Raw genomic sequence first — 23126 nt, forward strand, 5'->3', positions numbered from 1 at the left:
GAATCTTTTCTTTTTATAATTTAAACACGTTTTTTGACTTTTTAAATCTACCAAAAGCATAAAATCAAAATAAAAATCTAATATTATTTATCAAATACTATCTATCAAAATTTGTTACACATTCACTTCAAATCTTGTAAAATGGAGATGGATCCTTGATATTAGGCGAAAGCTAGAATGGTCACTTTGTGGAAATGCTGAAGTAAAGTTGAAAAAAGTCCACATTCAATAAAGGAGAAGGTGATTACGTGTATCGACTACCAAGTGTAATGAGTTTGGCACTTTAACATCAATGCAAAGCAAACTGCGTCGTTTGGTCAAAGAGGGATCCGGGCCCCGGGGATTAAAATGGATCACCCTGTTTTATTTACAATCATCCTTCCACGTGGCTTACCTGTTCGGTTGTTGCTCTTCCGTTTTTCTAACTACCAACCGACTTTAAACTAGTATTTTTTTTAGAGCCCATTTTTAATTGAATCGGTCTATAAAAAAAATTATAGAATAAGTTGCTCGATGGATATTAAGAATATTACAAGTTGACTTTAAAAATATTGTAAATATTGCACGCTCTACCTAGTGAAAATTAGGGATATTGTAAGTAGGCATTAAAGATACGATAAATAAGCATTTATGGATAATGTAAGTATGCATTAAGGATACTAAATAGGCATCATGGATATTGTAAGTAAATATTAAGGATATGGTAAGTAGACATTAATGCTAGTGTAAGTAGGCATTAAAGATACGAAAAATAGACATTAAGCTTTAATGGGTTGGGCCTAAAAGACGTCTCTTATAGAAATGGTTTCCTAGAAGACCGAATGAATTAATTTATAGAGTAAATTATAAATGAAATATACCAATTTATTTCCATAGTGAATTAGTGATGAAACTGTAATTATAAATTCTTTTTACTCATTTTAATTACCATCTAATATTACATCTTTAAATGATAATTATTTGAAATAAACTTTGTGAAAAAAATAGTGTAATTAAAGTAGAATTATGTAGACGATAATTCGAGTGTTTGAACTAGTTTTGAGTATCTGTTTTGAGTATATCTAAATATCTTGACAATATAATTTTTGATTTTATATATGGTTTTTTGGTTTTTGATTAATTAGGTCAATTTTAAACATCTCTAAGCATGACTTATAAACTTGTCAAAACAGTTTTCTACTAAATTTACATTAATTTTTCATTATCATTTCATTATTTAATACCAACAACTAATCAGAGCTGTAAAGTCAATTTGATAGAAGTATCATTTTGCTATCTAATTTGATTACATAAAATGAATTGATAGTTCTATCCATATTAACAAGAACACAAGATACAATTTCATTTGAAGGGTAAACACCAACAATAAATATAAAGTGCGATGAAATATATTCGTATTCGTATGTGGAGTCAGCCTACAAACCCTACAATGACAAGGTGGGGGTGGTACATTAATTATTTTGAATGAACTATTCAGTTTTAACAGTTATTTATTTAAATAACATATAATATGAGACAAACACAACACAACAAGACACTTTAACATGCTAAACCGTGTGTTTTGGTGCTCCACCTCGAATAACACGAGCAACCCCACCTACGACACACTTAGGTGAAACCTTCCCTACCCCTGACACACTTAGGCGCATTCCGCCCTATTATTGACATGTTCAGTCACCGTCTACAATAAGCATAATACGATTGGAGCCTATCTTTACTATTGTTTCTAATAATTACATATTTATAAGACAGATAAAAAAGATATCACTCATTTTTTTATAAAAATAAAGAATATTTTTTATTTATTACTCATAGTAATTATTTAACAATAATTATAAATGAATACATAAATATTTAAATACTATACAATTCCTACTTAAATTTTAATATAAACAATCCAAAAACAACAAAGCCAACCATCTAACTTTTCTTCTATCATTATATCACATAGTCCTATTTACCCGTTTTTGACTTCTCCCAAACTTCTTTACCCATTGGGATCCCATCCATCAACAACAACCCCCACACAAAAACTGTGCCCCCTTGTAGCCTGCGGGGAGGGGAATGTTCTGTTATATATACTCTCCTCACCTCACCCTTTTATGATTTATCTCCCTATCACCTTTATTTCTCCTTATTTCCAAATTTCAATTTCATCTCTGTGGCATTCCCTCCCTCCCTCTATCTTTCCTTCTCAAATTTTGGATCTTTCTAGAACGAATTATAGGTAGTTTCCATTCTCGGCTGCACGCGTTATCTGAAAAAATCTATAAAAATGGCGAGAAACATTCTGGTCACCGGAGGAGCCGGATACATAGGTAGTCACACAACTCTTCAGCTTTTGCTCGGCGGTTATAAAGTCGTCGTTATTGATAACCTTGATAACTCGTCGGAACTCGCTATCCACCGAGTCAAAGAACTTGCTTCCGAGTTCTCCTCTAATCTCTCTTTTCATAAGGTAATTGATTATTTTCTTTCAATTTTTAATTGCAATTTTGAGTTTTAACTATTGAATCATGCGCGTTTGAATTGTGGAATTTGATTGATTTTTGATTTAGTTTTGGTTTGTTGATGAGTCGGTGGATCGTATGAATTCTAGAATTGTGGAGTTGTTTAATTGAATTTTATTTCTTTACTGTTATTTGTAGTCGTGGATTTTTATGGCGACGTTTCGAGTTAATTTCGTCATTGTTCTGTTTTGGAGGGTTTGAATTTGGTTTTATTTTTTTTTATTTTTAATTTTGGTTAGTTATTGTTGGAGAGGTGAAGAAGCATGTGATCTCTTTAATCATTGTTGTCACGTTGTTTGATTTTTATGCTTTTGCGGTTGGAAGAAAATTGGCTTTTTTGTGAGGTGTGAGGAATAAATTCTTCCATTGCATTGAAATGCTGTTCGCCTGTTATTACTACTAATCTACTACAATATTATTGGAGAAAAGCTCTTCCGTGACCATTTGTGATTAATTTAGGCAATAATATTATTTTAGTTCTAAACACGCTGGCTTTCTTAATTTAATTTAATTTAAATTTCTCCATTCGAAGATTCGTAGGTTGGCCTTCGGCTTTATTTAGTTGTCACCTACGTATTTTTATGAAATTATGAATTTTAAGTAATGCTACACTACAGGCTTATGATTTGCTTATATTAAGCTAAGTGCCTAAGTTGTACATTACTATAATAAATTTTCAATCCCAATAATAGACCAAAAAAAAGTTATTGTTCTTTCAAATGAGTATAAAAGTGATAGACATGTGATTAATTCTCAATACTAATAGTATTATGTTAGAAATACATTAAATCTTAAGTTCTGTGTTTTTTCGCCTATTAATTTGAATTTACTTTTGTTGAATTGTATTTATTTTTACTGATTTTCACTTTTTTCTTCCGAAAAGTATATATTTTTATCGAAGAAAATTAACTTTTACTCGTTTATTTGCTGAATTTTACTTATTTTTTCTAAATACTACACTACTAGTATTGTTTAGAGAGAGAATCAAAGGCACAGATTAGCATGATTTTGTAAATTTTGTATTATGAAATTTACAAAGTCAAACTCGGAATAATAAGTTAGTCAAAATGGGAAAGTATGAAATATTGTAAAATTACTATATATGCAAATGTGGAAAACTGGTGTATCTTTTAAGAAATTAATAGTCCAAGTCTCCAAGATTAACCTTGTCAAGCACTGTTGGTGACTTGGTGCTTTATGCAGAGGAGGTTTTAGTGTATACTGTATACTATCTATATTCCCCTCTAATAACTATTAGGACATCTAACATCAGGCAAGAAATTTTAGGGAAGAAAATAATTTAGTTATACTGGTGGAAGTAATATTTCAAAAATTAAGAAAATTGTTGAAATTTTTCTTTATATATCGTTTCTCTTAAATTATGTAAGGACTAAAGCCTGTGGTAATATTACTTTTTTTGTAAAATCAATGTAATATTAAATTTTATACCCTATGCCTCGCTCCTGGGCTCCATTATTTTAATTTAAAGCTTGCATCCTTTGTTTCAAAACAAGTGTCTAATTTGTAGTGTTCACTGCCCATATACGTATCCAGTTATGTAGTCATGTAGGTCCAGATGCTGATTGCTGGTCCTTACCAGATGCAAAATTTTTGCACTTATGTCTCATCAACACTCCATGTGATGTACTTGTGGAATTTGATTTCCTTTAAGTGCCAGTAATTGATTAAAGGATCACTGGTAACTGAAGTAAAGGTGAACTTCCCAATAAATACTTTTGTGTTGACTCAAATATAATTAATTTTAAATGCTAGAAGTACTCCACACATTTCAACTTATTTTGTTGTGCTTTGCTTTGCTATATGATGCTTTTGTTTGAGCGCATCAAGCTTTTTCCGACCTACATTTTGCTGGCTATGATTTTATGTCTATTATTTTCTTCTGGTAATCTTCTCCACACAAAGACATTTATTTGAGTTTTTACTACTCTGTACAGATGGATCTTCGGGACAAACCAGCTGTTCAGAAACTCTTTTCTTCAACAAAGTAAGGATACTGTTTTACTTTTAGAACCATCTTTCTTGTTCTTTCCTACATTCAAGATTTCTCTCTTTTCAAATTATTCTCTCTTTATTATGGGCTAGCCAATGTGCGTGGTCTAATATACGGTTTGAACTTTTGCCTCCATTGAGAGCACTTAGGTTTCCAGAAAAAGTTGTCTTGGAGCCTTGAACCCTTAGTTTCACCTCCTGCCATATATATTGAGGTCCTCTAATTTACAATGATCGAAACTTATTACACCGTTAACTTATGTAATCTTCTTTTCCCTGTTTCAGATTTGATGCTGTCATTCACTTTGCTGGATTGAAAGCAGTGGGTGAAAGTGTTCAGAAACCATTGCTTTATTACAATAACAACATCATTGGTACAGTTAACCTACTGGAAGTCATGTCTGCTAATGGATGCAAGACGGTATAATTTTCTCTATTCTTATTGGAATGAATTCTGTCATATTGCCTAGAATAGATTTACATACATGTTTGAAGTTCTTCGATGAACCTTTGCAGTAATCCATTGAAACAATCAATTTGTTTTAGAATGCTTATTATGTTTTAAGATATGTGCGTAATCTTCATTGTAAATTTACTGCTTATTCTACTTTTTGAACATGTTTCAGCTTGTCTTCTCCTCGTCAGCAACTGTGTATGGCTGGCCTAAAGAAGTGCCTTGCACTGAGGAGTTTCCATTATCTGCAGCAAATCCATATGGTCGAACCAAGGTGTGTTAAGAGTATGAACAGGAGTATCCTATTTGGTTGATTCTGCAAAATGCCAGACTTTATGCTGATTAAACTTTTTTCCGGTGTGCTTCTTTAATGCAGCTCTTTATTGAAGAAATATGCCGCGATGTCCAGCGCTCTGATGCTGAGTGGAAAATTATTCTTCTAAGATACTTTAATCCAGTGGGTGCTCACCCTAGTGGGCATATTGGTGAAGATCCTCGTGGAGTTCCAAACAACCTAATGCCTTTTGTGCAGCAAGTTGCTGTTGGAAGAAGGCCTCACTTAATGGTGTATGGGACTGATTACAAGACTAGAGATGGCACCGGGGTATGTTATTCAGGAATTATGTTATGCTGCTGTTCTGAATCCTTTTTGTGTTTGCATATGAATCCTTTAAAAGTTTCATTTCTGTCTGCTTTTATGGCCTTCATTCTGCACTATAGTATATTGTATGCCAGGATTTTTAAAGTTCTGTACAATTTAGGATACCATGATTTATGTTTCTTATTAATGATGTATACTAGGTTCGTGACTACATTCATGTTGTTGATTTGGCTGATGGACACATAGCGGCACTGAAGAAGCTTTTTGATGCAAATATAGGTTAGTATGTGTTAAAACTCCCAAAGTGAAATGTTTTTAGTTGGACTCTTGAACATCTATTTTGTAGTTTCATCTATTAGACTGCAGTCTTTCTAATCTATGCTGGTATCTTTGAGCCTTTAAGCCACAATTTGTTGCCCTCTGATGAGTCATAATTCCCGCCTGACATTTCAGTTAGTTCTGATGGCTCAAGTTATTAAAGAAACTCCACTTTATAGAAATAGCGTAGTGAGTTTTTTTAGACTTGTAAAGTGCTGAAAAACAAGGAAACTATTTGCAGCTTGTGAAGTCTACAATTTGGGAACTGGAAAGGGTACAACAGTATTGGAGATGGTAGCTGCATTTGAGAAAGCATCTGGAAAGGTAAAGACTGCTCGAGCCTTTTACTCCTTTTAGGGTTGCCTGTGTTTTTCTGTGGACAAAAAATGAAGCCGTGTATATTAATGGAAGCGTACACAAAAAATATTTTTATGGTCTTCTAATCTGGGTCTTTTGCTCTGTTTTTCTGGATGGACTCCTATTCTTCTGTGTTGTAGCAGTGATTGGGTTGTTGAATCCTTTAATACATCACAATTGAAGTTTTTTACGGGCACTACTTTCTCCATTTTATACTGAAATTGTCAACTTGTAGACTTAGCTCACCTAAACTTCGGTTGCCATGGATGTAGTAGCAGTTTTCGCTGTCCTGCTTTTTAGCTTTTTTTTTGATTACTTCATGTAGAATTCATTGTTTAGGATTAACTTATCGCTTCTGCAAAGGCTAGGAAGTTTATTTCGGTTCTGTTTCACCTGTAGTAATTAGTAGTGCTTTCTTCTATGTGTTAATTTTAACGGGGTTGTACTCATTTTTGTCTATATCAGTTCTGGTCCCTAAATATCTTTGCACTTGATTGTAGTCTTGTTACAGGATTTTCTTTTCCTCTTTGTTACTTTGAACCCTTTTGTGAACTAACTACTGCTATCTTTTCAGAAAATTCCTCTTGTAATGGCTGAAAGACGCCCTGGTGATGCTGAGATTGTATACGCCTCAACAGAGAAAGCAGAACGGGAACTAAATTGGAAGTAAGTTCTACCTCTGACGGATATATTGATACTCACCATCTAAGTTTCTTTACAACACAATATTTGATTATCCAAGTATCATTAAGTGACTCGCAGGGGTTTGGTGTTTGGAGGGGTCATGTATCAGCTCGTAAATAACATAGATGTTGATTCCGATTGATCCTTAATAGCAGACAACAACTGAAACTTCACATAAATAAGAAGGTGCTTATGAATTTTTTCTAGATTATAGGGTAGGCTAAGGGAAGGGCTGAAGGGGATGGCTAGGTGAGGATCCAACCCAGGACCTTGCTCTGGGGAGGTGGTACTTGCTCTAACTAAAACAAAACTCGAGTCTTAGAAGTTACACATGGTTTAAATAGCCAATTACTAGTCCATTATAAACCCTAACCAATATAAACTATAAGTCTTTGCTCCATTGAATGGACAACGCCTGAGTCACTTGATTTCTAATTTGAAAGTTATTTTCTCCAACAAATGTCACCTTTTCAAATGATATGGTATGTAAGACAACTAGACAAGATAACAAGATCTTATGAATGTTGATATATTCTGGTTTATGTAGTCGACTCCATTTTGTTGAGATTAGACTTTTGACATTGTTATAAGTTATAACTACCAAATAACATAAACATTGCGAAACTTTTGCGTTTTTGCCAGGGCCAAATACGGAATTGATGAGATGTGTCGTGATCAATGGAACTGGGCTAGCAAGAATCCTTACGGTTACGGCTCACCTGATAAGGAAGACTGATAGACTCATCAGCACAGCACAGACGACAGAAAAATAAAATTACACACATGTACAATCTTATCCCATTTGGTACAGCTTACCACCTGTTGCTACACCACTATACTGCATTCATCCAGCCTAACTTTAGGAATATATAGCATCAAAATAAAAATTGATTTATATGGAAAAATATAATACCCATTGATGTTAGTGTAAATGGGCATTGACATGTATTTATCTAATTAATAGGTAATATATAAAAGGGGAAAAAAGAAAGGGTATATTCTATTGAGAAGATCAATTATTTTTCATGTGCTATCATTTTGGCTGAAAATACTGCAAGTTGTTTTGCGTTGGGAATTCTTCAATCTTTCCTATTGCTAGAAAGTTCATTGCTTCAGGATTAGTCGCTTTCTTTTCCATGTCATCCTGAAGCTATTACAACTTGTTTTGAAGCAACAACTTGGATACCTTAATTTTTGTATTTTTTAGGATTTATTGTAGGATCAGATTATGGTACAAATCAAATTTAGGGTTTTATTCTTTGATTAGGCACCTTTTTGTTATGATATATTTAATTTTTTTGACTGGTTATTTTTTAGTTTTAGTGAATTATGATTATTCTTTATTGGTATTATAATGATTCTTTACTGGTCGGTTTAATTGTTTTACAAGATATTTCATTATTTGAATTATGTAATATAGATCAGGTAATTTGCTTGTGCATAAAAGTTTGTTTTTCTTTTAGTTTTGTTTTATTAGGTAGGGTTAATCCCCTACCGTCTACCGGCAATAAGAGAGGAAAAATTGTTCCTTTATATAGGTGGTGAGAATTGAATCTCATCGTTAGGAAGAAAGAGTAGGGGAGTTTTGTTTTGTTTTATTAGAAGGGATACATGAAGAAGAATATGCCAGTTTTCTTCATTTATTAATTCATTTTACCTAGTTTTTAAATTATTCAAAGATGATTATAGTTTATAACTTATAAGGTTATGATTTGCTTATTTGTCTGACACAATAACGGACTACTTACTGCGTTGTTCTCCTCTAATCTGTGAGTTATGACATGGGTTTGGTAGGAAAATGTGATGTACTCCTATTTGCTATGATAATAAGTTAATAACATATTGAAGTATATACTCCAACATGCAAAGAACGAGCCCATTATTATCCCATAATTTCATAACAATTGGCTATTCTCAACTCATATTCTTTCGGTTTATCATATTTTTTCGGTTTATCATGTATAGTAACTAACTTCATGTCATTATTGAAATATAAAAATATAATTTTCAGGAAAGGTTTACAATAATAATGTCAGAGTTTTAATCCTAAAGAATTGAGAATAGTTATATCAATTAATGTATTAATTTTAGTGGTTGTTCATATAGATTTTTTTCTTCTTTCATTTCGATTTTTTTTGTCATTTTAATATCTAAGTCTAGATCTTTTTTATCCTCAAGTGAATTTTAACATTCTTAAATAAGATTGTTACGCATTTGATTTCATGATTGTTAGAAACAAATGAGTTTAAACTAATGATTATAACTCATTTGATTTCATGAGGTATAAGCGTAATCTATGCTATGCCCTTGTAATAATGTAATATAAAGTTCATCACTTAAAAAAAAAAAAGTAGGTGGATAAACCGTAAATATAAATCTATGATTCTTTGAAATTGAAATAATGTAATGTGATATACTCCACATGTCAACATTAATGTGTTAATGATCCATGGATCCTTGATTGCTCTAATTCCCGTTTGCTTGTTTCATTTTGTACATCTATGCTCTGTACTTTGCAATGTTCTATTATTAGTCTTTCACATGGTAAGCGTGTTGATCAATTCTTCTGAATTGGATATTGATTTTTTTCTTAATTGGGCGAGGCATGATTTAGTTTGAGCTTGTTACTAAATAAGTTTCATATCCTTAATAGCCTTAGGTTCAAATATATGGCGAGAAGGTCAGGAGAACAATCAAGCCAAACCAACACAGTGTGCCACGGGCACATCCTTTTCATAGTCCAGCACATTTCGCTAACTGGCAAATTATGTTCACCATTTTTTTTAAATAGCAAGGTATATTGTCAATTTCTAATCAATTTTGAGAAAAAACTTTTTGAAAGAAATTTGTGTTATGGTCCATAACACGACACAACGCGACATGACACGACACGACACGACATGACTTGACTTACATACATTAGTTGTTCACTAGTCATTCTTTGAAGATTACAAGCACATTACGTCACAACACATTATCATTTGACTTTTCAGAATTTAACACATCAGATACATAACTCATTACAGCACAACTCATAGTTACCCAACATGACACGAATTTCATAATTACAATCCTTCATACAATTCATATATTACATTAAGTATTAAAATTCCTATATTAAATCTCCTAAAATTAGTCAAATAAACATTTAAAATTAAAATTCACTTCAAAAACTACATCATATATCTGTTTTCAAGATACAACATATAGACTCAAAATCAAAATTAACAAATTCTAGTTGATTTAGTGTCATACTAGTGCCTTTTCTAGTTTCTACCGAAAATCTTAACTACACGATTAAAACATGACAAATCAAATACTCCATGCCAATGAATAATGAACTGTTATTCAGTAATTGGGTTATTTGAGAAAAAGCTTAATTAAAGACAAAAGAAAGGCCGTGATTCAAGATTCATAATTCCACCATGGCAAAAAACGTGGCTTCAAATTCACTTGATGACTCCAAAAACGACACAGTTTTGTAATTGTCTACACGACTACACACATAAATCACTTCCGATAGAAACCTGGGAATTGGGATCTATTCTTTGCATATTTTCTCTTCTCTCCATTAATCAAGAACAAAAACCCTCAACCCATTTTGCAAAAAAGGACATCTCAGTTCTCACCCGTATTTTTTTGTTATAAGAGAATTAAAAATGAAAGCTTTTGTATGATGGTGTTGAATGTAATCAACATTATTGTTGTTGGTTTTAATATTCCATTAAAAAGGTACATTCTTCTACTCATTTCCCCTCTTTTTTCATGCTATTATTGTTAATTAGATCCCATTTGAAGGTAATAGTTCAATTTGTGCAAAAGGGTACATTTAATTTGTATGTGTTTGATCTTTGATTGTATCTTTCTTAATGATTTAATGTGATTTAGAACATTGTATTTCAAATATAAGTTTATGTAAGAGAATGGTTTGTTCCTCATTTATTTTATGATTGTGTTTTTGCTTAGAAAGTTCAAAACTTTAGTGAAGAAATTTGGGTTGGGGTTTATTGATTGGGTCCTTGGATAAGAAAAGGGTGGGATCATGCCAACATATGCACCGGATCTCATTGGAACTCTTGATTGATCATATCTGGAATCATATTAAAAACGATGTTGGTTTTGGGGGAACTTTGAGTTTGAAAGATGCTTACTGGGCTCCTTTTAATTATAATTGTTAACTAAGATTTCTAATTAATTAATTATTATTAAGAATTTACTTGTATTTGGGAACATGCCTGATTATGGACATGCTATAATGTGAAATGGCTGAGAGCAAATGATTTTATGTTGTCTGGCTTCTTTCAATTTATTCACCTGCTTAGATTCTTCTTCACTTGTTTTTGGACTTTTGTAGAATTTGTTTGTAACAATGGGGTATAGAATATGAATGAAAATGAAAGATTTCAGCTTTATTTGGATGGATATTTTACCTATGAATACTAAATTAAGGACAATTTTTATTTGTGCTGAAATTTTATCAGTAGGACTCTTACCTATGAATATTAAACAGCAAGTTTTACGTGACGTCCGTTTAACAAGCACTATTGTATGAATTAGAATGTTGAACTTTTAAAATCACTATAGAAAGAAAGGAGTTGCGAAATTGCCAATGCTTAGATTTATGAGTGTACATATTTTTGTTGGAAAATAACTTATGATCCACATAAAAGAGGTTGACTAACATATAAGTTTGATGAGCTTCTTCTTCTATTACCAATTGGTTTTAGGATAGAATCTCATGGGGCTTGTGTGCAGTAAACTAATTTATCATGGTATCGGAGCCTACAGTACCGATCAACCAAAAACAAAAGAGACTGTCTTACACTTAGCCACATCATGCATCCACTTTTTGTATTCTTGGCTCATTGCTTATTGGTAACACTTCCCTTAATGACAAAAAAAAAATCCCTCGATCAATCTCTGATTCAAGATCTTAATATGCAATAATAAATCGAGTTCTTGATGCTTGTGCATATTGTTTATAAAATTCTATCAGCTGCACAACGCAAGCGACTTTTGATTGACATGAATGTTTAAAACGCTTATGCATGCAAATTCTGATTTGTGAATTTGTATTCTCAATTTAGTTTATGATCTCTCCCCGTATTCCCTCGATATATCCAAGTGTCTATGATGAATTGACCATTCAAATTACTCGTGTATTTCTTTGCATTCATTGTTATGAATTTATGATAAAAATTGAAAAATGAAAATTCAATTGTGATCTATTCTTTGTATTGTGCAAATGTTGCCGCTTTCTGAAATCAACGAATTTTGTTTGTGCAAAGTCTCTTGGCGACTGGCGGTGGATATATCTGAGGCTGCTTTTAACCCCGTTCTGTTTATTTCATTGCAGTGAGTCAAAGGTTATCAAACAGAAGTAGTCCATAAACTTGTGATGGCTGCTGTGTGTGATAGGGAGAATTTTCACTCTGCTGGACCAATGCACCTTACAGTTGTTGATTGGTAAGATCTCTGTCTTCATGACTATTCTTTTAGACTGCCATTGCACATTGGACACCTTTTTTTGAGCTTGGAGCTTGCCATGGCATCATGTATACTAAACTCTAGTTTTCTTAGTTGGCAATGTCGCCAAGCAATATGATTCGTTATAAACTTAGGGGTCGTTTCATTGTTGGTAGTAACAAATGAGGGTAGTGATTATGGTTGGGAAAGAGATTGATCTTGAAAGTTTTTACTGAACATTGGCCTTAGGTTCTCTGTGGATTATGGCTTTAGCCGGTCTCCTAAGAAGACGTCTTTCAAGCCAGCCTATTAAAGCTTAATATCAACTTATTGTATTCTTAATGCCTAGTTGCCTACTTACATTAGCTTTAATGCCTACTTACCGTATCCTTAATGCTCACCGAGTAACATACTCTACATTTTCCTTTATGGGTCAGCTCAATTAGAGATGGTCTCTCAAAGAGACCGTCTTTCACAAGAATTTGTGTTAAGGCTTTGAATTGTCGTTGTTCTGGATCCGAATTTAATATTTTAATGGACTACATCCAGGGATAATGAACACCACCGGAGGTCTGTTGCCGCATCTCTTGTTGCTGGGGTCTATATCCTTGAGCGAGATCGCCAAGAAAAGCGTGATGCGGACAATGCTCTTGCTCCCCCTTGGTGGGAGTTCTTTAATTTTCGACTTATTCGACAACTTGTTGATGATGTTGATCACTCTATATTCGGAGCCATTTATGAATATGAACTGAAAACATCCTGATCAGATCATGTAACTAAAGAAATCCCACATTCTGTTATCACCTTCAGAGGTACTTTAAACAGTCGGGATAGTCTAACACGAGACATTGAGTTGGATCTCCATATAGTACGAAAAGGACTCCACAAAACAACTCGTTCGAGAATTGCCATCCAAGCAGTAAGAGACGTGGTTGCCTCGTCTCAAGGTCGCAACGTGTGGTTAGCGGGCCATTCCCTTGGGGCAGCCATGGGCATTCTCGCTGGAAAAGAGATGGCCGTGATGGGAACCTTCGTTGAAACTTTTCTATTTAACCCACCGTTCATTTCAGCTCCGATAGAACAAATAAAGAACGAGACTGTGAAACATGGGCTTCGTGTTGCGAGCAGTGTAATAACAGCAGGACTTGCCTTTGCCAAGGCTGTAAAACAGCCTAAGCAAAAAGATCGTTCGATGGAGACTTTCTCATCAATAGCTTCGTGGGTCCCAAACCTATACGTGCATCCCGGTGATCATATATGTGCAGAATACATCGGGTACTTTCAGCACCGGGAAAAGATGGAGAAGCTCGAGGTGGGACAGATCGAAAAACTGGCAACTCAACATTCTCTCGGAGGTCTATTGATGTCTGCTATGGGAAACAATGAGGCAGAGCCAATTCATCTACTTCCTTCCGCCTACTTAACGATCAACATGGCTGCTGCTCATGCAATGGTGGCAACCCGAGTCACAGGTTAACTTTAAGACCCACGCTTATCTGTACAGTTAATTTTGGAGCCATTTTCGTCGCCTTTCTTGTATTGTACTTCTATTTGAAACTGCATTTATTGATATATTGACTTGGGAGTTCAGATTTTTAGAGTAGTGAAGTGGTTGTGTTTTATGTTACCTACCACAAAGAGAAGAGACAGTTGGTTGTTCTTTTCTTTTTATATTTGTCTTATTTTGATGAATTACGGGTGTCTTATTACGCTTATCTAGAAAAATTCGGTGTTTTATGCTATCTATATATATATTTTCCGCGTCTAGATAACTTCTTACGGTCATCCTTGCGATGCACATTATGTTACTCAATGGGGCTCAACTCATGTCTTATAAACTCAAAGGTTTGACTCAGGTAGGATCTAAGTCATCTTGGATTTGGATCTACGCAAAATCATTACCAAGTTTGAATTGGTTTCAACTTGGATTGGATTTTGTTATAATTCGGAGAGTACTAGGGCGGATGGAATCAAATCATATAAGGTTTTATCGTGATTGAATAAAGTTCATATCATATCAGGTTTTATCGTGATTAAATAAAGTTCATATCAGGTTTTATCGTGATTGAATGAAGTTCATATTATTTGAAGACAAATAGCTTGTTCATATTATTGGGCTAAGTTCTCATATGTGAATATTTTGTTAACCACTTTTTTACATTCACTAATGACTACTCAAATAGACAAATAGCTTAGGAGGCAAGGAAAAAAAGTATTTAAGGGAGAAAAGCATGATTCATAAACAAAGCAAGAAAAGAATAGAAAGCAAGGGAGTGTAAGAAAGAGGGGCCGGGCAATGGAAACAATCAAATAAAGAAAGCAAAATCAACTCATAGAGTATCATACTCCGTTATCCTCATTTTGCATTAATTTTATTTTTAGACAATGCTCAATCATTTATTTTAATTTATTTTATACATTTTAACTCTTCTTATAATTTTATTCACACGATATTTTTTATCTCTTTTCATTTATTGTTAAATATTTACATTTTAAAAAAACACCATATTTTTCTTTGCTACTAATTCAAAGCGATAGAGTAAAAGTTGCAATTCAAAAACATGTCTCATTATTATGCATCCTTTTCCTTTATCCCTTGAAACACACATCATTATTGGCCTCAGGGGTAATAGACAACAGTAGTTAGTGGTGTTTACAATCGAGCACGAATGTGTGTAGGGTTGTTTATTTGAATTATGGTTAGATTTTGAATTTTATATCTCGAGTAAGATTACTTTTTTGAGTATAATTTTATTTTATGATAGGGTCAATTTTAAATTGATTTGAAATATTTTCGTATTGAATTAATTTTAACCCATTTAAACACTTTTAAATATATGTATGGGATTTGTGGGATAGATTACGTGCCAATAAATGTGGGATGTTGAATAATTGTAATTTAGATACTTACTACTTACTAGTATACTAAATTGACAATAGAAAACAGTTGATAGTAGTGTCATGAAGACAAACAACTCCAGCTAAAGTGTAGTGTTGGTTGGATTCTTACCGATCTCTCATTATCTATGGCCTATCCTTTAATCAACAAAAAATAGCAACACCCAAAAATAATTGAGGCAAGAAAAGTGAAAAACAAACTTTACTTGAAAACGTATTATTTTTTTCCAATTAAGAAAATTCTAATTTTAAAGAGCGAAAATCATTTGAAAATTAGAGTGGTTTTTTTTAAATGCAGAGTGAACTAATTTGAATTAATTGTTTACGTATAAATCCAATATCATATATATATATATATATATATATATATATATATATATATGATCAAATAAAAATGATTTTAAAATGAAAAGGATGAGAAGGATTTTTATTTGGTTTTGTTTGGTTACTATATAATATATATATATATATATATATATATATATATATATATATATATATATTATATATATAGTAACCAAGATACTATGTTAATTAAGAACATTTTAAAAATTATTTCATAGTTATCTTTCTGTGTAACATAGTTACTTTTATAATTATGAGCTTTTGGCTCAATCGTGACCATAGATTTTTTTTATTTTAATAAAATCAAGGGTGTAGAGTTCTTCTTACCCTTCTCATTTTCAACCTCTTTTCAATGGATCCCTCGTGTGTGTATATATATAAATCTATATATATATATATATATATATATATATTTGAGAAAATGTCAGAAATTTATCTACTAATTATAATAAGAACTAGTAAATCTTTTTACAATTAAAATCCAACTTAAAAAAAAATTCCGCCACTACACTACTTGTTCAATGAAAAAATTCCTTCTCAGTCTTCAGTCCTCACACAGATCCCAAAAAGTATTCTTCAAATACTCCAAAAAAATAAAAAAAAAATAAAATGTAAAAAAAAAAAAAACTTAACGTGAGCTAACAATGGAAACCAAGCACAGACCCATCATAGATAGTAATCTCAACCCGACAATCCGAAACTGTTTCAACATGATGACTAAAAAACCATAAAACCCTAATTCTCCCCACCATTTCCATCTTCATTTCAACCTCCATTGCCGGTTTTACTCTCTCTATTCCATCACTCACTGGCGGCCCAATACTCATCGCAGTCGTCGGAACATTCCCTTTCGAGATCGGAAACTCTTGAATGGAGAAAGTCGCCGCCATAAGCTCCGTTTTACCCGGCTCGATTTTTCCGGCGGGTATGAACATAAACCCGACTTGATTACCTAAGTAGAGAAGTTGAAGTGAGCTGTCGAAGTGGGTAAATACGGCGCGGTTAGGGTTTTTAACGGCGGCGTAGAGGGAGAAGGTGAAACTGACTGTGGAGGAGTTGGTGGAGAGAGTGAAGGAAGGGAGTGTAACGGCGGTTATGGATATGGATGGGTTTTTGGGTTTGAAAAGAGAGAAGTATAGTATGAAGATGAGGATTATGAGAAAAAGGAGGAAAATGGTTGCTACAATACATGATGAAAGAGTTGATTTGGGAGGTTTTGGTGGTTGACGGCGGTTATAGGGTGGTGGTTGTGAGTAGTTAGGGCGGTTATGTGGTGGTGGTTGAGGGTAGTTAGGGCGGTTATGTGGTGGTGGTTGAGGGTAGTTAGGGCGGTTATGTGGTGGTGGAGGATGTGGGTGGTGGTTGTTGTGGTGATGATGAAATGGAGGTTTGTTGTTGTTCATGGATGGAAATGATGGTTTTGGGTATTGAAGAGTATGTTGGAGAGAGTAGAGAAGTGAAGAAATGAATTTGGGAGGGAAACAATGGATGTCAAAGTCAAAAGTAGAGGGGAATGTGGGGTTGGGTGAGCCAAGTAATGTGTGAAAGAGTGACTTTTGTTTTTGGTTTTATTGGGTTTTGTGCTTTGATGAAGGAGTCCAAGTGCAATACAATCAAGAAATTTTGAAAGAAAGTGTAAAATGTGTCTTTGGGGTTTTATGGAGGGGTATGTTGTAATATTGTTTTACATTCTCTTATAAAAAATACATTCTCTAAAGAAAAGATAACAGACATATTATATTCACTCTTTTTCAAAAAGAAGACTATATAATAATTTGTAGAACTATTAAGCACGTTTTAACAAACACAAATATAATTATATGATTAAATTTAACTTGAATACAGGCGTCTATTTATCCACAAATATTTTTCAAGGACTCATGAGAAATGTGGAAAGAGGTTTAGAAATTCTTGAGTTAACGTCAAAGATAGATGGTAAAAATTTCATTTTAAAGTTTATTTACGTTTTGGGGCATATAAAAAGTTTATAGGGTGAAAATGAAGAGACAACATATATAGAAGTCTTTTTGAGTTGCCATGACTAGGCAAACAATAAAAGACACAAAAATATCCTAAGATCACATGGATAACTGAAGTACCTTTAAATATGTTCTGACCAACTTAATTAGTACTATTTAAAGATATTTAAAAATTAGTAGTAACAACTATTAACAAAAATCTGTTTAGCAAAACTAAAAAAATAATGTGATTTTTCCATTTTAAGCTGAATGAAGGGGTTATTTTTATTTTAAAAATGCAAAGTAATGCAAACAAAATAGAAAAATATTATTGAAATTGAAGCTAAAAGGCAATATTGTGTCTATAAATATTGAGAAGAGAACAAGACAACCTTGAGCATCGAAAAATATGTTACTCTTGTTCAAGATGGTTTTGGTGGACATCCTCACACACATGGACTTTTCCATATAAAGAGGGACTCGATGCTAATTTATTGTCTATAATAATGCATTTACATCATCATGCGCACTTAATTATTCGATGAGATTCTCTTATATTACAATAATTAAGTGGTTATTTATTCCATGAAATTTGTATTTTATCTTAGTTAGAATATGTATTATTTTTTTTTAAAACGTTTTAGATTCGATTTTTGTTGCTTTTATTTTTTTGTCTTTCATCTAAGTTCTTTTTTTTTATGCTTTTAAATTGTTAGTAATATTAGTGAGAGAAAAATATTTAATATATTGAACAAATGTATTTCTGAGATAAAGAGTTAAATTGAATTTTTGATGAGATAACAAAAAAAATGTTGTCTCATAATGAAACTTAAAAGTATAACTAAAGGGTACGGAAGCCCAATAAGGCCAACTCACTGATAAGCCCAACCACTATAGTTTGAGAAAATTTTAAAAAAATAAGATTATTTAACAACTTTATTCCAAAAACAAGCTTCGTGAAAATTTTATTCTCAAAATAAGCGTTCGTACATTCAAACCTAGGTTTGATGTAATGTCGCTGTTACTAACAGCGAACTAAAAAAAAAAAAAAAAAATTAGTAAAGCCTTAAGTTGCTGTTACTAACAGCGACTTAATGCGTTTTATCAGTTACTTCTTCATTTCAACCTACGAGATTAAGGAGTTGACCAGTCAACCTTAAAGTCGTTGTTACTAACAGCGACTTGAGACTTTACTAATTTTTTTTTTATTTCGCTGTTAGTAACAGCGACATTACACCAAGCCTGGGTTTGAATGTACGGACGCTTATTTTGAGAATAAAGTTTTTACGAAGCTTATTTTTGGAATAAAGTTAAATAATCTTATTTTTTTTCAAATTTTCTATAGTTTGATATGCTTAATCAACCCAAGTTAACATTTTTTTGTCCTAGGGGGTACAAATAGGTTGAGGGAAGAAAAGTGAAAGTCAATAGTGAAAATCGAACTTAGGTTTCTTATAAGAATAGTTTACATACTCTAACTAAGATAAGATTCAATTCACAATTCAAGTTAACTTAATACATAACGTAGAATATTAATCCCTTTAATTGCTTCTATTCCGTCTCAATAAGTTTGCCCACTTTGACTATTTTATGTGAGTTTTTTTTTATTCAAATGGGTCAAATTTCTAACAGACGGAGAGAGTAATACACAAAAGGCAGGTCCACTATTTTCTAAGCCAAAACCCCAATATCTTGCTGGTCCACCCGAATCAGCTGCACAAACCAAGGATAAGCTAGTCGGGTTTGATCCCATACAATTGAAGTCGTAAAGTTAAACTTTCACCACTTAATTGAGCTTTCTATCCCATTTATGCATGAAATATTAGTAAGATGGATGATAACTAGAATGTGCCAGATTAAGCCAGCAGAATGCAAGTTAGTTAGCAGCAATAAACCACATTAAAGTCTGACTACATTCCATTGAAGCACAAGATTAATGAGGAAATAAAGATTTTTCATTGATATACAGGAACTGCTGCGTATCGTTACATAAGCAGACCTAAAAGATGTTGGCCCGGTAAAGGTCTTATTCATGCTTCAATGAACAGAAGCAATGTGAGGTCATTTCCATAAAGAGCTGGTTACTATCAGTCCCACCGAAACTGGACTGCTTCGATTTTTGCTATACAAAAAAATACAATTAAAGAAACATAATATGTAAAGATGACTATATGTTTATACATTCATCTTGGCTAGATAGAAATCAATGATACGGGAAATGGCTTCGAGAAAATCTTCTTCACTCATCCCAGGAAGAAGAGACTGATGTGCTTCGCTAACAATTTGTTCAATCAAGGATGGGTCGTTCAGGGTTTCCCGGCACATGATGTTTCCAATGATGAAAGGGGTCAAACCCTTTTCAGCTCCCTTCTTTAACAACATTGTCGAGATGCGTAATGTACGGGCAGCCTCGATGGGTACATCCCAACCATGGAGTTTCAACCAATTGAGGTCGTTTTCAGCATCAAGTGATTTTATGTAGTTAATTGTCTCGGATGAGAAGGGTTCACGGGCCTGTGGCCAGTATAACCAATCAAATGTGCAATCCTCAAACTGCCACAAGAGAGAAACGATAGGTAAATTAATAACACTCAACGAATATCAAATTTTTATTTTTCGTTTTCGGGGTAGGCTCGAAAATCGCTACAGACAAGAGGAAGAGGGAATCAAGTCTTATTGTAGGTAGTGAGAATCAGATTTCTGTCACACGGGTGAAAAGGAGAACCCTCAACCCTTTTGATAACCTAGAATTCTCGAATATCGAATTTCATAATATATATAGGTTCATATGATTCATACTAGCTATTTTAGTACTCAAACACGACTACCCATAATACGGTAATGCATTAGAATTCAAAGAAGTGACTTCAATTGTACTTTTAAGTTGTAGATTATTCAAGTAAGATGCTTCTAAGCACCTAAACCTACATCTAGAACTAGAAGCAATGAAAATGCTCGAGAAAGGCGATAATAAGATAACAGAAGAAAAAATTCTCACAGTGTCAGGCAGACAGTAGCCATGATCAATTGGGATAAGCTCAAATTGGCCATCTTCGGAGTTTTTCTTGAAAAGAATATTCCCAGCATGTCGGTCTGCGTTGGCCAATCTGATGTCAAGAACGCTGACCTTGTGAACTTCTTTCACGGGGAAAGCCCGAGGACTAATATCCTCGCAATTACCATCGTTTTCCCTAAACATTTGGAATGATCCGATCTTTAGATTATTCAATGTGCCATCGTAACCTTCTGGGTGATTGAATCCCTTGTGCAAACACCGCACCATGGCAGTAGGGGGCACCCCCGAAAATCCGATCACATCATGGCACGATGAACGAGGCCCATTCTTAGGATGATCAATAAGGTAAGCTGCAACTTCTCTCAATGCGCCTTCCCCTACTCTCGTTCCCTTTTTCAACCCTTCCCCGTCATCTGAGATAGGAAGATCATTTGGATTGTTGGCAGCGTTAGGCTCCTCGTCAATGGGCTTAAATACAGCTAAAATTTTATGACCCGAGGGATCTAGCATGAAATAGGCTCCTCCCGTACCTTCGGTGGATCTAATCGGAAGGTTACCCTTATCCAAACCATCACGTGCCATGTTAATCATATCCCATATTACCGATGACAACTGAATATTGGGATTAACTATGACGGGTTCTAACCAAAAATCTTTATCAGGAAGCTTCCTAGATACAGCACATATCTCACTAGATTGTTTCTCACATTTATCCCTCTTATCACTTGGCCTAATATCCGATGCCACAACCGAAAGTTCGACATCTTTTTCAATCGGGATAGCCCTAACTTTGGCTGATTTCTTAACAAACAAATGAATTACACCATCATTATTCTTTGAAATATCATTAATTAGCCTCTGATCATCAAGCTTCTCTCCTTGGAAAAACAGTTCTTGATCCTTTATATCCACAAATCCTTTTCCTTCCTTAAATATTCTTTGCCTAAGATACCCGACATTTCGATACCTATCGACTTGTAACTCAAATTCCTTCCCACCCGTGCTAACGGTAATGGCTAAGAGATCACAAAGCTTAAGGACTAAATGTAGGACATCCCCACCATTGACTCCATAGTCCTTAACAAGGGAATCCTTCCTAGCCAATTCCCTACCTCCATACACAAGTTTTTGTTTCTTAACTACAAACCCTTTACATGTTTGAATCCTGAGTTTTACAGATGCAATCGAATCGGATTCTAGGACTCGAATCGGAATCAAAGACCCAGCCACACTTATATATAACAAGATTGATTCATTTTTGTGCAAAACCACACAGTTATCAAAATGACCAGGAAAATGCAGTTTTTCTTCAAAAATGGGACTCAAGGCAACAACAATACCAGCAGACATTTCCTTGAATCCCCCTTAAGAATACACCCCAAACTTACCCCCACCCCCCCTTTTTTCTTTCTTTTTGTTGATGTCTTTCTTTTTCTTATATTTTTTTAGGGTGTATACATATATATACAGCCCTAGCACAATTTAGCCTAGAACAACCAATTCAGTTGTCAAGACTGTAAATGGATTAGCTAATATCCTTAAAGATTGACAAAAGAAACAAACGAAAACAATAATAAAAAAAACCCTAATAAATAAAAGTCCTCAAATAAATTACAAATTGAAAAAATCAAAAAAAGGAAGAATACAAATAAAAGGGTTTATGCATACAAGGGCAAAGCTCAAAGCTTCATGGAATTGTAAGGAAGTTTTTTCTTACAAAACTTAAAGATTCAATCTTTAACCTTTAATTACCTATCTTTCCTTTGATCAAACATAAAAAATTGAATCAACCCAGAATCAAAATATATATTCCTGAAAACCCCAAATCACAAAACAACTTCACAAGCTCACATAATCAGTTGTTCAATAACATTCATTCATAGAACACAAATTAGCAAAGAAAAAATAAAAACTTTTAAAGAAAATAAGTATTATGTTATACGCGGATTCTCACCAGGAATAGGGAAGAATCAAGGAAGAAATAAAGGAAATTGTGATGTTAAAGAGGGAAATGAGAGATGCACAGATGGCAATTAATCAGCAAATAAATAAGAAACAGGTAAATTATCTAAGATTAGAATTTTCACCATTTTTGTAGTTTTTGAGTGGTGATTTGAAGTGAGATTTTTTAGGGTTAGAGATTGCATGAAAAAGTCGCCAAGAATAGAATTAGAATGGAAACAGAGGGAAGAGCGCATTGGTAGCCGTTGGGTTTTGTATTTGACACTTTGTGGAGTTTTGATGAGTGAGGAACAAGAGATGAAGCCTGAAATATAAGAGATGTCATAAAAATATATATTAGGACTAACGACTAGTGTATGATTGAGTATGGAATTTGTATTGTGGGCCGTGTCAAAGATAGCTATGTGATTGAGATGTTGTGTCTAAGTAAGCCACAAATATTAATAAGTTGTGTCGTGTTGAGTTAGTCATTTTAAATAATAAAATTTGACATGACACAAAGATGCGTACAATGTATGTCATATTGTATTGTGTTATAGGTCTCAAT

The 23126-nt window shown here is 33.6% G+C and overlaps 3 protein-coding genes and 1 pseudogene across 3 annotated transcripts; 2 read left to right on the plus strand and 2 right to left on the minus strand.

Moving 5' to 3' along the window:
- The first annotated feature begins 1947 nt into the window (after positions 1-1947).
- LOC130800868 (UDP-glucose 4-epimerase GEPI48-like) lies at positions 1948-7960 on the plus strand. Its single transcript, XM_057664579.1, has 9 exons — positions 1948-2458; positions 4466-4515; positions 4806-4941; positions 5147-5248; positions 5351-5578; positions 5776-5854; positions 6135-6217; positions 6825-6916; positions 7577-7960. Exons 1-9 carry the CDS (start codon positions 2276-2278, stop codon positions 7668-7670), a joined length of 1047 nt encoding a protein of 348 aa, XP_057520562.1. The 5' UTR covers positions 1948-2275; the 3' UTR covers positions 7671-7960.
- A 144-nt stretch (positions 7961-8104) lies between these two features.
- LOC130800869 (GDSL esterase/lipase At4g10955-like) lies at positions 8105-14125 on the plus strand (annotated as a pseudogene).
- Positions 14126-16105: 1980 nt separating this feature from the next.
- LOC130800871 (uncharacterized) lies at positions 16106-17229 on the minus strand. Its single transcript, XM_057664580.1, has one exon. The coding sequence runs from the start codon at positions 17044-17046 to the stop codon at positions 16282-16284; it is 765 nt and encodes a 254-aa protein (XP_057520563.1). The 5' UTR covers positions 17047-17229; the 3' UTR covers positions 16106-16281.
- Positions 17230-19475: 2246 nt separating this feature from the next.
- Positions 19476-22897, minus strand: LOC130800872 (phosphatidylinositol 4-kinase gamma 4-like). The gene is made up of 2 exons (XM_057664581.1): positions 20600-22897; positions 19476-20154 (listed from the first exon to the last, which is right to left on the minus strand). The coding sequence occupies exons 1-2, from the start codon at positions 21965-21967 to the stop codon at positions 19777-19779; spliced, it is 1746 nt and encodes a 581-aa protein (XP_057520564.1). The 5' UTR covers positions 21968-22897; the 3' UTR covers positions 19476-19776.
- Between the last annotated feature and the right edge of the window lie 229 nt (positions 22898-23126).

This window comes from Amaranthus tricolor, chromosome 15 (genome assembly GCF_026212465.1).
Source record: "Amaranthus tricolor cultivar Red isolate AtriRed21 chromosome 15, ASM2621246v1, whole genome shotgun sequence".
NCBI lineage: Eukaryota > Viridiplantae > Streptophyta > Magnoliopsida > Caryophyllales > Amaranthaceae > Amaranthus > Amaranthus tricolor.